We start from the raw sequence: 16,185 nt of genomic DNA, 5'->3' as shown, positions 1-16,185 counted from the left end.
ATATTCTAAAACATATATTTAATCATCTTATGGGACTCATTCGTAATCCAATGCTAGGTTACTGAAGAAATGATTTCAAATTTCAGTTACTTATCAGCTTCAAGAAATATAAGCAACAAAAAGTCACGTGTATCAGCAATGACGTAAGTAATGTAATGCAACAATAAAGAATATGGTTTATTTTGACTCCATATTTTAAAATTGTTTTTTTACAGTTTTGTGTTTACCATTATATTGGATATTATTTGTCTTTCAAAGATAGGTGACGTCTTCGTATGACGACATGTCTACCTTTATTTGGAAAGGTTTGCTTCATAAAGGTTTGTGGAATCTATTCCCTTTGTATAGCTATACTTTTGGAACTTAACGTTTGATAAACAACATATAGCCACGATTGTATTGTCGTTTGGTTAAACCTTAAACATACATATATACATACATACAAAATTCGTTTGGATAGAAAGACTGTCAGGGGTGAGATCTTTGAAGTCGAGCCACACAAAACGGACTCAATCGAAAATAAAAACTGGACAATTTATATATAAATATGCACACAGTATTCTTCCAATGAGTACACTGACAATTTTTTAAAGTCAATAGTGACTGATAATGTGTTTAGATCCACCTTTGATCCGATAGTGTCCGAAGTCAGTGAAGTTACCTGTAACAAAATAGGAAAAGTGAAAGAGGAAGTGGTGATACTGAATTGATAGCTAATGTATTTTTTGTGCGAGAGTGAAAACCTGAAACAGAATATCCTGGGTTAGTTTCATAAAGTTTCATAGTTTATAAACCGAGCGGTATTAGTGCCTGGGTAGAAACGTGCAAAAGAAGACGGAAACTTAAAATAATTTCAAAATTTAGTAATCAAACTACGTGAAAGGAGTTTAGTTTTTTCAAAGTAATTGGGTCAGATGAACATGCTGAAGTGTTAGTCCAACAATATAAGTCGTCGCTTTGATATTTTTAATACTGGTTGCGATGTTTTACTTCCTAAATAACGATGTTGTTTAACGTGTTCCCCGCTGGACAGACGAGGGAACAAGAGGCCAAATTTTTAAACTAATATCTCAAACACTTGGCAGCACATATCCACTCTTTTCCAGAAATTAAAGTGGTGTTGCTTTTGTGGGATATTACGTACTTTGGACGTTCTTTTTGTAATAAATTAAAATTCTCACACATCACTTGTCGCTTAGTTTACTTTTTCTCTTTCCTCTTTTCTACCTATTACTATCACACACTCTCTTTGTTTTATTCTTGCTGAGAATATGAACTTATTTGTAACCGAAGACTAACAAATCAAACATTCACTGCTACAGTTTTGGATAAGAGCATACATGCAAATACTAGATAAAATGTAATGTTCGATCTCAAATATCAAAAATTGTGTAACACAGAGAATGAATTGATTCAGTGAGAGTTGCTTCCATGAATTACAACGGTTTAGGGTCCCTGTCTAAAGAATGGATATTCTGAATTATTTCAAAAAGAAATTATACATATATATTGCAAGATACACATTTTAAAAGGCATTATCTCATCTCGGTGTGGCTAATATATCTTCAATTCATTTACATACTATTCAAGGAGATTAGTTATTTTACAAAACAATACCTTTGAGCTTACCTTACATAGACGAAAATCAGATGCGAATGGCAGAAAGATAGATTTAGGTATTTCAGCTCGAAATTACAGGTCACACATATCAACACATATGGTCCCAATAGTGACGATGCCAAAATGTCTACACTGAAGTGAAGCATGATGTGGAGGGCTTTAAATATCAGCATATAATTACTGGAGGTCATTTACATTTAGTTATGAATCAAAGACTTCACACATATAAAGACAAGTCCCTAAATAATTCAAAGATAAGGGTGTGATGTGATGTGATGTGATTTGGATTTTTAACGTAGCTTTAACAATTTTTCAGTCATATCGCTACGATGTCTGCAATGTGGCAGTTTATAGTGATGTCTAGCACTGGGGCATCATGCCGCAGACATGTAACATGATGTCCCACCCAGTCACATTATCCTGACACCGGGCCGACCAGTCCTAACACTAACCTCTTAATGCTGAGCGCCAAGCGAGGCAGCTGTTAGTACCGTTTTTGTAAGTCTTTGGTATGACTCGGCCGGGGATCGAACCCACGACCTCCCGCATCCGAGGCGGACGCTCTAACCACTAGACCACCGGAACGGTTCAAAGGTAAGGGAAGCAGTAATTAATATTTTTATTGAATATAATGTAATCAAGATTGCCATATGTTTTCTTTTCCCCTGACATGTCCTATTTTTCGCTGACATGTCCTCTTTTCCCCTGACATGTCCTTAATTATCTACACAGATACAGAGGCAAAACATCTACTCTTCTATATCATGTTCACTTTAATGAATAAAATATATTGGTTTAAAAACGATCCTTCAAATATAATGGGCCTTGGATGACTGAGTTGTCTAAGGGGCATGCCTTTACATATCACTAACTAATCACACCTCAGTCCTCCTGAATTTGAGTCTTGGCTGACTAGTGCGGGTACGCGATAAAGCGTGTCAGTAGCCTCCTTGAATAGTTGATCTTCCTGGGTTCTTTTTCCATCAATTGTAACGTGTGCTAAGGAATGGCATTAAAACATCAGAAACCACAATGCGCGGAAAAATGGAATGGTCAGTCCATAAGTCTTCCAGCTAATTCCAGCTTGAAAGAGCTTCAGGGAAAGATTTTCAATATTTATTCAAATTTGAATTTTCGATCATTTTCTATAATTTTATATTGTACAGATAAACTTGTTCTCAATCAATCAACATATTGGGTTATTGGTAAATTTTCAGAATGGAGTATAACCAAGAGCATGGATACGAGTCTCAATATTTTATGTGGGACCGATTAGAAGCATATTTGCATATTAGCAACTTTATACGCTTCGTAAACAGGACTGGCATAGTATTAATGAATCAAGTTATGACTCCATTAAAATACCTATTGGTGTACAGGTCTTCGGTTCTGTTCCTTAAAATACCATTACTCAGATATTGGTATATTTCCGTATAACAAAACGGAACCACTTACGTTTTATTCAAATTATGTTAATACAGACTTATTTTCAAACGAAGTGATTTCAGATACGGAAGACCGGCGCATATACACAGCTCCTTCTAACCAACCAAGCAACCAAGCAACCAACCAACCATCTCACCCAAATTAAATGACTAAGACTTGTGCATTGTTTTTGCGTTCTTGATGCTTTTCATTTTAATATCGAAAGATGGGAGTACAAACATATGGGATGGTATGCAAATACTATATTTATGTATCCACGTGAATTCATATTAGCATGTTCACGCAACATCAACAGTTGTAAATTCTTAAAGGCAGAGTGCAGACACATACATTTACTGAAATCTAGAAATAGTTAGTTTAGACTTGTTCCGTTCAGTTTATTTAATTACTAATATCTAGTTTCCGGCAGACCCCCGCCCTTTCCGGCATCTTGTAACCCGTACATATTAGGGGGTAAGGGTTCAAGCTGCCGCGGAGGGGAGGTGGAAGTCGGAAACCATAGGACGATAGAGGAATAAATATGATACCTAATTGACTTGCTAACTCAGTTCATGAGAATTATCACAACCACCAAACAAGTGAATAGAACAATAATAATTTTCTGAAGAAGGGAAAATACGATATATCAAGCATAAATGTATCCAATCACTACAGTTTGTATGGAGGGGCCATGTGCCAGCCAGTGCTTTTTAGAATCTTTAAATGGTCAGACGATAAAGAGATAAAGCAAAGAAAAAAAGAACGTTTGGTAATCTGTACTGATTGAAATGCATTTGGAGGATTTCCTGAAGTCGATTTAGAAGTGCACATTTATATTCAAAATTATCGTTTGACACAAGAAAAGTTTAATTCATGTTGCAGATGGGTTATCTCCAGTATCAACGAAGATTGATAAAAGATACAAAGGACATAAAACCGTCAGTACTCAGATTTTTCTGCACAAAGAAACGTTTCTTATTCGCCTTAATATTTTGAGGTTGTGTATTCGGTTAGAAATTAAACTAACACGATACATAGCTAGGTTGTATTCAATCAGAAGTTGAGGCTAAATACTACATTGAATTGAATAAATCACTGAGGCGTTGCTTGGAAGAGAAATTGAAAATTTAAGAAAGATAGCTAATGTAATATGTACTGACATAAAAATCGATTTAAACATCTAAAACAGATTTTATTCGCAGGAAGAACAATAATATACTATAATAGTAAATTTAAATGACAAGAAAATTAAAAAGTCAATCAAATTTACCATGCCTACAGTGCTAGATATACATAAGCAGCTAACTTATGACTTTTACTATAGCACGCAGAAGAATCAGTATGTTGAAAAAATGAAACATGTTATGATAGTCACAGATCGTTTAAGTGCTGAACGAGATAACGTTTTCAGTGATACGAAGCAAAGCACACAGTTGTACAACACGGACGATTAAAATGATAGCACCATATTGGTAACACCATTAGCTAAAAATAACTTTGCTGAGATAGTAATAATATAATTATGTTGTCTTAGAAGTAAGCCTTGTACTTTTAGAACTGATATAACAGGCAACAGGTATGCAAGGGAATTTAGAACTCTGCTATTAAAGGAGCCTCACATTATAGTATTCTCCTTTAACTGAGGCACGAATATCCGCTTGATTAAAGGTCTGAAAGGGAGCTAGACTGCCAAAAGAATAACTATTTATGTTATCAGTTAAATAGCGTGTAAGGTAAAATAGGTAAGTTATCAACTAAATAACACAGGTAAAGTATTTGTGTTGTCAACTATCATCATATGGTGACAGAGCAATCATATTTATCGTGACACTGTGTTTCTTTTGAGTGTATGATCTAATGAAATTTATCTCTTTGTGACTTGTAGCTTGATAAAACCAAACAATCTTTGTACATCAAGTCATACACAATGGTGACGAGGAAAAGTTGTTGACAATAAAATTACTAATATGAGTGTCTAATTTATCAAACACATTAATTTGAACATGTACACCTCTGAATAAAACGTGTTATGCAATTCTTCTGCAATAATCTTTATTTTTCTATGATAGACTGAACTATTTGTCAGGAAAGGATCAATTGTTTTGTCTCATTTGCAGAGTGTGAAGACTCATGTTAAACTCATTCTTGCTGAATGAAGTAATGCATATGTTAATGGTGCCTCTTTAACAACAAATCTTTTATAGTACATGTGTAATCATAAAAGACACCCCATTTTCCATTTCTGTACGTAGCTGTTAAATAATTAGCCACTACCAGCAAGCGTATCGTGCTGAGAAATATAGTCTCTAATACATGGTGGGTCTTGGTTTTCACCTTCCATCATTTACGATTTTGAGGAATGGCGAATAGATACTACGATCAATACATTATCAGTATAAATAGCTTCTGTACCAGTGTTTTTCTTACAAATTAATAATGCAATCCGATGCGTTAACCTCTTTTCATTTGGGATCCCTAAAAAAAACCCAAAAAACAAACGTTCTTCTAATATATGGCTCTGCTATTTCACGTGGAAAAAAAAACTTTTCAATGTCTATGGAATATGTCAGTCATAAAATAGTTGAAAAATTCAGTACAAATTGTACATTATGTTATAGAACACGGCAGCACAAAAGGGTGACATGACTATTTTACAGTTGTCTCCCCTTCAGGATTAATAATACTACAACTAGACGGACGGGAGTGTGGGCGGTACTCGTAAATATCGCTAAGAAACTTCAAAGAATTTAGAAACACTAAATAGTCATCATATCACTTGTTAAAAACATACAAAAACCCTCTTATTATTTTTGTGGATAAAATTCATTTATAGCACAAAACCTGCGACCAACGACTCAAAGCTGAAGAAAGACAACTCTTTGCATGCAGTGAGATAATATTGCAAGCATAATCTTTCATTATCTATGGGACTTTTATCAGCATTTTTATTGTTCAGAAATTTCAGGGAAAATTATAGTTATATATTGTGTGTGTGTGTGTGTGTGTGTGTGTGTGCTTAGGGTTTTTAACATAGCTTTAACAATTTTCAGTCACATCGCTACGACTGTTCGCATTTAAAATCGCACGATATAGCCATATAAAATACCTTTCAATTCCACTTATGAAATATTCCATCCTTAAATGATTTATATATTTTACGATTTTTAAATATTTCATTCAATCAATGATGCTGATGAACAGCTATGTAATAAATGCGTGTGCTAACGAGTCTGCTTGTAGTCTTACCCCGCTCTTGTTCCTCATCATGTGAAATAATCAATAGATATATTGTAGTTTCAATATACCGTTGGCCCTTACCCTGCTCTTCTTTCTCATCATGTGAAATAATCAATAAATCTATTGTAGTTTCAATATACCGCTGGCCTTTTAGTTACAAAAATCAACTAAATCTTTAATTTCAACCCAAACCAAAATGTTGATATTTAGTTGTCTACACATCTTAAAATATTAATTTTCACGTATAAAGGTTAAAGATGTGTTAAATATGGAGGGTAGTTATGTCATACATATATAACAAAGTAGTATGGATCAAAGAGAAACTATCTGAGTTTGAGTGTGCACTAAAGAAAATAGGTTTCATTTAAAAAATGGCAATGATTAACAATAATAGCTATTTTAAATCTTTCCAATGTAGAAACCGGAAAAGCTAGTACGAAATTCCACGTGTTTCTCGCTCTGTTTGTACATGCCAGCCGCATAACCGGCCATCTCTACCCAAATGTTTTCTCCTTCTTGCATCATGACAACTGCTGAACGACTGGAACATGACCAATTAGGGTCGACGGTGTATGTAAATCCAACAGACTCGCCTTCTTTCATCATGAACATGTGGGCAGTTTTTGATGGTGGGCTGCAGGCATGCACCGTGAACTCGTAAACTCCCATGAGTGGTGCCCTGAACATTCCGCTACTCACGTCATAGGCCCCTCCTTGGTTAAGAAAAACCCTGTCCATAACTGCTTTATAACCTAGAACCACTGCATTGATATCATGTGAGAGTCCGGCGTAGAAAGCCACTGTAGGCTGCGTATGGGTTTTCGCTGGAGCGGCCAAAAGAAAAAAAAAACGATTAGGTAAAGATTTAGAAAAAACAGACAGACCATTATGGTAGATAAACGGTAGAAATGTGACTGTAAAAATGATATAAATATAAATTTTCCAAAATTCAGTCACCTAATCGAATATGTATACACCTTTCTTACTAGTAATTAAATATTATAAAAATGTTTTAAAGACTGCCAACACAAGGAAACCTATGCTAACCATCGCCTGTCTCTCAACTATCACTCACGAACATTAATCCTTTCACGTGATTGCACTCATTCTTTATGGCCATTCATATGCTGTATGACTATGTTCGATATCCCTATATACCAGCATTATGATATTCCTATATATCAGCATCATGATATTCCTATAGATCAGCATCATGATATTTTTATATACCAGCATCATGATATTTCTATATATCAGCATCATTATATTCCTATATATCAGCATCATAATATTCCTATATATCAGCATCATGATAATCCTATATATCAGCATCATGATATTCCTATAGCTCAGCATCATGATATTCCTATAGATCAGTATCATGATATTCCTATATATCAGCATCATGATATCCCTATATATCAGCATTATGACGCATATTCCTACAATGACAGCAATGTTGTTTAAACATAATGTAATTTATGGTTTCTTTGTAAATTTCATATTTCTATCGTACGAGAAATTTATTTTGTTCCAGTCTGAATTCATTCTGATTATTTTGTCTCAAACAGGATAGTTTTCAAAAACATACACCAGTCTCGTGGCCATTATCATAAGGAAAGTTCAATGTCATTTGAACAGTCTGTATTAACTAGCACGACCTGTTACTCTCTATCCCATGTGGGCTATAATTAGATAAATTGCCCTGTTTATGCAGGAGAACCTGATTCCCGATGAAACAATAACCAATCAACGCTTTATAATTGTAGGTACGAATTGGATGTATTTCTCTGTAAAGAAAAGTAAAACAAAGATATGGTGTAGTTAAGTTATCTGAAACATTAGAGCATCGCTTTATCACCATCTGTTCTATATTATAGATTCATTTCGGAGCAAATATCAAGAAGAAAAATATAAACAAAAATGTGGTTCAGAAGATAAAAAGTCATATGCTTTCGCATTTACATCAAAGATTTATAGACTGTTGATTTTCTCTACTGACACAAGTGCACATCAAGTTACACGGTTTAAAGCAATTTCTTATGGCAAGATAGGATATACATGGCTATACATTGACAGACTAACACCACCCATCAGTTTAGAAATCATCTAGGGCTTTCACTTCCAATGAAAATATTCAATCTTAGTCAACTCTTAATGGCTGAAGAAGTAAATGACAGCTGCCGAAGAGGACTGTTGAGATTCTGAAGTTCTGCTACATGTATGTATGTATGTATGTATGTATTAATTTATATATTTATGAACCCCACCCCGTAAAATCCCAGATGATGTCAACTAGATCTATCAATAGCCATATTTTAAACCTAGATGAATAAATCTTTAATGTACTATATTTTGAAGTACCTCTTAAATTAGGTATATAAAGGATTTTACTAACATATGAAAATTGTGACAAAGAGTCTCAGACATTGTTAGTTACAAATGAGAGAGCTTCTTCAAAGAGTGTAAAATGAAACAGTCAGTCTACAATTGGAGTAATAGGGAAAATACGCCATAAAAGGATTCCATTTAGAGTTTGTATACAGCATGCGGTCAAACGAGAATATTACCAATAATTTCTAGAGAAGTCCCATTGAGTGGACGTAGATATACATTGAACATTTGAAAGCCACATGTATATTGTAAGGTCTAGCGTATTTGACAGACATATTCTTCTCATAACCATTTTTAGAGTTGGTGTAAGAGAGAGAGAGAGGTCCATCAAAGTGAATGAGGAGATATATAAAACACCATATACACTGCTGTGGGCATTTCTGCGCACCTAAGGTTACCGTCACCAATTCTCAAGCAAAACACAATCCGAATTCGACCGATTGATGAAAATAAAATACTGCAATGCTTACCGTTTGAAAAGATGCAATTGTCACCAGAATATTCTGTTCAAAATAATATTAATTTTGGACACACGCGATACCACCCATTTGTGCTCACGATTCGCAATATTTCGGCCTATTCTGCGCATAGCTTTGAGAAAAAATAACAATGTTTATCGATCGGGCTATGAAAATGAAATATATTACACTGGACTGTTTCTGTCAGCAGTTCAGTCGAGTAATTAGGTCAGGTTTATAGCAAGTTTTACAAAATTCATCGAACAATGCCAATAAGTGGCAAGAGATCTTGTAAACAAATTAATAAAGTTCAACATTTTATTAAAAAAAAAAAACATTACGTTGAAGAAAAAAACAACAACAATGAATATGATGTAATGTGTTTACAGCGTCTCGTTTATGGGGAAAAAGTTACTAATGAATTTAGAAACAGACTATTCGATTGGGAATTTCTTGAGAATCCGTTCTAGCGGCAATATGACATTTTGGACAGCAGAAAAATTTGTACGTGGTGGCCAACCTATTGCAAAATTGGAAAATTGGAATAAAATGCAGTATTGTTTTAAGGTATAACTTTCCATCTTTTACATAATGTATTTATTTGTATGATTCTAAAAGATAGATAGCAAATAGGATTTTCTGGGTTCAAGAAGGTCATGGAGTGGGTCTTCATGTTGACATTTAGATATTACATTTTCATATGCATTTAAGGTAGAAATGTGGGGTATATTTGTTCACTTTATGAATATAATTTTTCCTAATTAAAGGACAATCATTCTTTCTTGATACAAATTGGATTTTCAACCCCAAACAACACGTGATCCAAAGTTTACGGGAATGTTGTATCGCTGCGCAGAATTACCCGACGCGCAGAATTGGCCGTCATAGTAGTATTTAATAACAACATACCCTTTGTAGAGTAACCATATCTACAGAGACCTACTAGACAACCTCACCTTGTGTAGATCACTTACTGTACAAGAATTACCTTACCTAGAACAGTTGATGTTTTCTGGTATAAAGTATGTCGAAAATGCTCTAAAAAGAACATGGAAAGCTGTTAAAAATTGATTTGAATCGTAGAAGACGCTGATTTCCTGAAAGATAACGATTTGTTTTAATGTAACAAACTTGGAAAAGACCCAAATGCATTAGAAAAGGAATTAAATCATGCAAGTCAGATTAATTTGGATTGATCATAAAATCAGATGTAAAAAACAAAGTACATCCAAAATATGACATTTGAACAAGAAAATGTTACAAATGAAATACATGATAAGGTGACTCCTATACTGTCAATGTCGTAGCGTTTAATAACAGACATCACGGAAGAAGATTATAGACAGGAATATGAATTTGATTTGAAATACATCTCGAATAAACTGAAAACAAATTCCGTTTACAAGATTGTCAACTGGTCTACTAGATTTTGACCAGAGTAACGGGTAATGACGGTCACACCGATGTTGACACGGTCATGGTTACATTAAGGCTGCTTGCAGATTTCGTTTAAGCAAGGTACAAATTTGTCCTAGACGCTATTACCATGAACAATTTTAATTGTTTAGATAAAAAAACAATTTAAAGGATTTATCATAAAATTTACCCAAATCAGTAGATAAGGTAAGAATTGTTGCGCCATTTAGATGAAAAAAGTATAGTGCATTCTCGCAAGCTTCAGCAGCAGTTGTAAACTATTATAAATGAAACAAAGAACAATTGGTACAGAAAATGAAAAAACACGAGATGGAAATAACATTAGAGAGGTAAAAACAAGGTAAGCGAATGAGCAGACAACATAACTTCACCAAAACCAAAATCATTTGCGTAGAGTTGAACTTGGTAGACAGCTTTGAAATGATCGAATTAATTTATAAAAATCACATGCGAATGTTGAAATTAAGGGCATGACTGCTTTACAATCAAAACAGTTTGTTTATATATAGCCACTATCAGAAAGAATCTTAAATCTGCACACATGTTTGCTAACTCTTTTTTTGGATAAATTTGTAATATACCAAGCGAAATAAACATCTTATTAATCATGTTCCTTTACAATATTTAAATCTGCTGTAACAGATACATACAGTCATGCTTTGTAACATGTTCTTTCATATGGTACAAGGTAGGCTATTAACAACGAACACAAAAAAATTGCAAGGCTAATTATTCCATTTTCACTCAATAAAGTGATAGCATATGGACCTATGCTTTAATTGTTTAAGCTACTCGCTCCAGTTTTTAAAATCAGTTCACAATGAACCAAAATCCATCGAAAACAATCAAACGATAAAGTCTGCATACAATAATTGAAGTGAATATAAAGTATTTACTCAATGGTATCAAATAACAATGATTGAGAAAGAGATACAAAGTAGCATACACACGTTTTGCATTGGTAATAGGTGGAAGTGGAATCAGTTATGCTGTAAGTGTTTATGCAGTTTCATAATGCTTAACAGGAATAGCTACTGTTTTAGTTATTCTATTGACCTTTATTGCATAAAGCACAGCAGTTATCGGAATTATTTCGAATTATTTTAATGTTATTATCATTTGTAAAAAAGATTTAACACATAAGGGAGCAGTAACATCTGCTAAAAACAACTTGAACAGAATCGGATGAGAAAAACGACAAGTAAGAATGAAAAATGGTATGCATGGTTCATCTTGAAGAACACCCTGAAATAGTATGAAATCAGGAAAAACTATAAAAGTCAAAAATTGTAAAGGATCTTTAGCCTTTAGGCCTTCTTTATCTCTGGTTAAATGAGGGCGCCCACTTTACAACGCAGAAAGCCTGCATATTAAAATGAATTCTTCTCTGAATAATGAGGGAAATGCGGCTACTAAAACATTGGGAGAAAACGAAGTTGATAATCAAATACGTAAGACACGAAAGCATTACACGACATGGTGGGAACAGATTGATAATACATAAAGCTCTATTGAGTGCTAATGAAAGAGTTGAACAAATCAGAGACTTGCAATCTGATCAATGCTAACATATAAAGGTTTCATATGCAAAGGAAATGTTATTGTTCAGAAAAAGATTCAATATTGTATCCACTGCAATACGGACCTTACACACGGGAATAGAAAGAACAGATGCTTTATCTAACATCAGACAATATTAATAAACAATTTTAGAAATAGAAAATGCCGAGATATATGTTTTGGATAGTCATATCGGGGAAAATATATCCCTGAGAAACTATGACACTTTACAGAAGTATCTAAAACTTATGCAGAGACTCGACTAATCAAATTTGGAAGAGATAAAGAAATATACAGATAATGAATTATTTTGGCACCAACCAATTATTGACCATAGCTTTCTTATATCCTTGACAGAGATACCCATAAATATCTAGCATGTCATAAACAAACTGAATATGAATAAAAGGACTAATATTTCTATAACAAGTTACAATTTCGGTTTTACAGACTGTGTGATAACAACAAAACGATAAATAGTGTTACATTCACCGAATTTTGAAACAATCATCATGCAGAGATTTAACAATTATAAATAGACATAACAATCAAATGTTGACAAAGAATTTGTAAGAAAGTGTGCAAGGTAGCGTCGGATAATTAGAAAAGAAGATGAAACAAATAAGATAGGACTGAAATAATCTGAAACAGAAGCCTAAAACAGATACCGATGCAATCAAGGCTCAAGTGGATACCAAGACTCTTTCATTAAGTAATTAAACCGACGCAGTTAAAGCAGAAATTACATGAAAACATAGGTACAGTCAAAACTTAAGAGATCACTGCAATGGACTTAAAACTGTTGTATTGTTCCACAGAATAGAAACATTTTAATATAAACTGGCATAACGAAAAAGTTTCTTGGGAAAAAATAAGCATATTCCAGGAAGTGTAACGAGTTAGGAGTATCCTGAAGATTTATAAATAGATGCATGTCCTAAAAGGGGAAACATATTAAAACAATAGTAATAACTTATCTTGAACCAACTGTGAATGGAATTACAAAAGGGCTGTTAAGCATGTTTAAGTCCGAAACTATAAAATAAAATGGTTTTCAGTTGGGGTTTGCCTACACTGAATCAACCTTTTGCTGATAAGACGTTACATAAAATAAATGCTTCGAATCAATATTTCAATAAAACCCCAAAACGAGGTTTATAGATATTTATTTCCAGTGAATTAGAGGCAAACAACCAATTCGTTGCTTACTTGCTAGAATTAAAAAGAATCCGATGATATACTTTACAGTGTAAAAGGAACACAATATCATGTTAACGAATCTTACGCTTGATTCTCTGAAAATGAGCTTGATTGCAAAAGCATTGACTGTGCAAGAAATGGTGGAGGAATGGATCATGAAAAGGCTTACAACCAGCAATAGAAGCAAACAGAGAGGTGGTGTTTATGTTTCTTTGATGAACGAGAGGACCGCACATAAATAAGTAACGGATGTGTTAAAACAATTTTACAATGATACTAATCACTCTTGATTTTAAAAGTGCACATTATAATATATTACAGAGTTGCTGTTTTAAATTAGTCAGCATACAACAATGCGTACAGTTAAAAATTAATAGTGTAGAACATATAGATGTCCACAGAATATATATTTATTTTATTTCAAATAGTGTTATTTACTTTCAAATAATGAAGAAAAAAAACAGTTTTTCTTTTATCTGAGTATACATGTATTCAAACGATCTTCACATCCTGATAATATACGGAGTAACTTATTGCGGATTAAACTGTTGGCTCTATATCTGATAGATAATCTCTTCATGTAGAAGTGGCATCGAATGCATCATTATATACAATCAGACCGAGTAGTTACTCAAAGATAAAATGGTGATTATGGTAGATTCTGAAGATAAATGATATAATTGCTAGATGCATTGGTTGATATGCGCAAATAAAATATTACTTTGTATTTGATCACTGCGAACATCTTTACGATTTAAAACAGAAAGCAAACAACTTAACCACTTTGGCTTTCAATAGTAGAGAGATTTGAAATGTCACTATCAATGACTGCAAAACTACAGGTCTGTAATCAAGGATTTTCGGAACAATACATGTGTCTTAATAGTCTTCGAAAGCAAATAGACAAAATTAATGGAAATTATATTTACTGAAAGTGTTCTTATTGCAAACGACAAAATAAATATCGTCAATTATTTTAAAACATGCCATCAGTTCTATGTATGATTTTTGCCAACGTGTGCCTCAGATAATAAAAATCTGTATATCGTTTTCTGTTCGGAACCTAATTGCTCGCAGACAATAAGATTATGTGATACACAGTATACTTGATTTTGGCTTTAAAAAGACACAATAGTCTTTGTTCAGTTAGTTTCTTACCTTTGTAATTATACGTTAATTTCATTTTGCCTTGAATTAATTTATCTGTAGTCAACGATTTGATCTGAAATGGTCGTATTGATGCAACGAGACCTCAAACTATACTTCTCTATATACAACCAATGCTCCTATTGACTGATAGGCTAAAAGCTTGAGTCTGGCTTAAAACTCACCAATCAAAAGCTTTAACGTTATGAATTATATAATTTCGAATGTATTAAATGTTTAAGATTTATCTTAGATTTTTGTGTCGGCTTTGGTTAATTCTAAACCAACTACTTAATACTTAGCATTTTATAGTGTATTTAATTTTTAAATCTCTTTGTTGTCTATAAAATCTATACCAAGTTTTGTTGAATCTTTGTAGATTGAGCTTGAAAAATTTAAGAGTTATTCCAGTTGTATTGTACATTTAGCCGACTACACATTTGAGTATCTATCCACATCAAAAAGTAATAATTTATTCTTATCATTCCTCATACCGTACTGTTTTAAGTATCCTATCATTCCCTATTATACTTATCTCGATGATATTGTTATTAAATGCAATATGTAAATCAGCATTTCATTTAACGAATTGTAAGATATATTTTTCTTGTTTCAAATTTAAAATTCAACATTTTGATTCTCTCGTCTGTGATTTTCTAACAAAGCTAAGAGTGACCACACTTTTATGACATCTAAACTGGTATCGAATGCGTAATATCCGCGACACCACATTATTGCTTTCATGTTAAATTCGTTAACTATTTATATCACCTCCTTGTAAAATATTGAGTTCTCAACACTGTAGCTTTTGTGCCATTATTTATGGCATGTAAACAAATTCAAAGTAGAGTTCTGCTTTTGCTGTCATCAAGACGTGTGTGGTCAAGTAATTTTGATAATTAACCAAGATGACTGGTCCAGAAAAATTGTCACATCCCTTCATATATATTTGAATAAAAATATCAAGAAATCAAGGGAGCTCTCAACTGCTTTAAGCCGAGAATTCTTTCTTAATAAGCGAGCATTGAAAGAAAACACACTGTAATTTAAATTTGTTCAGTCAATGCAGAACATTTTATAGCTGGTTAACTTGCAATTTGGCGTATGTAAGCAAACGTTGTGAGTTAATGATCTTTGTATTATGTAAGAAAGCACTTAAATAATTGAAGAAAGTCCCATACTTACAATTTGATATATTGGGAAGCCGCTCTTGAAACTGCTCCATCTTTGCCGTCATTTCTCTCTGCGTGAATTCAAGCATTAGAATCCTTTCTAATAATTTGTATTCATAGTCAAATCTCGGACAGTCATGAGGAACCTGGGCGGCTTGGACCTGTTGCGTCTTCACCATGACAACAAGTGTCAACAATAAACACGGAGCGACGAACATGACCAAAGTATGTGCTGCACAGGAAAACTAATATATTATATATGTCTCGACTTTGAGGAAGATACTAGCTTTTACTTGAAGCCAATCGTGTTTTATATCACTATGAACTTTTTTCTTAAACGAAACATGGTATCGATAACTTATTCACTTTTGTAGTTCATCTGTTGGCTTCTCGTGTTTCATTATTATCCTTGATATAATACGAACTTTGCAGCGTGTTAACACATGGCCATTTTCTGTTAGATAAATATATAGCATTGTGCTTGCTCGTTTGATTTTCTCTAGTTTAACAGGCTCTGAACAATCTGACAGTTTGTT

The 16,185-nt window shown here is 33.5% G+C and overlaps 1 protein-coding gene across 1 annotated transcript; it reads right to left on the bottom strand.

Annotated features, from left to right (window-relative positions):
• Window positions 1-4,216: 4,216 nt before the first annotated feature.
• LOC149776015 (complement C1q-like protein 4) lies at window positions 4,217-15,918 on the bottom strand. Its single transcript, XM_089942039.1, has 2 exons — window positions 15,663-15,918; window positions 4,217-7,106 (listed from the first exon to the last, which is right to left on the bottom strand). Exons 1-2 carry the CDS (start codon window positions 15,865-15,867, stop codon window positions 6,682-6,684), a joined length of 630 nt encoding a protein of 209 aa, XP_089798165.1. The 5' UTR covers window positions 15,868-15,918; the 3' UTR covers window positions 4,217-6,681.
• Between the last annotated feature and the right edge of the window lie 267 nt (window positions 15,919-16,185).

Source organism: Sinohyriopsis cumingii, chromosome 18, assembly GCF_028554795.1.
Source record: "Sinohyriopsis cumingii isolate HCF-2022 chromosome 18, ASM2855479v2, whole genome shotgun sequence".
In the NCBI taxonomy this organism is placed as follows: domain Eukaryota; kingdom Metazoa; phylum Mollusca; class Bivalvia; order Unionida; family Unionidae; genus Sinohyriopsis; species Sinohyriopsis cumingii.
The sequence above is the reverse complement of the archived record's forward strand: the minus strand, read 5'-3'. Positions and strand labels throughout refer to the sequence as shown.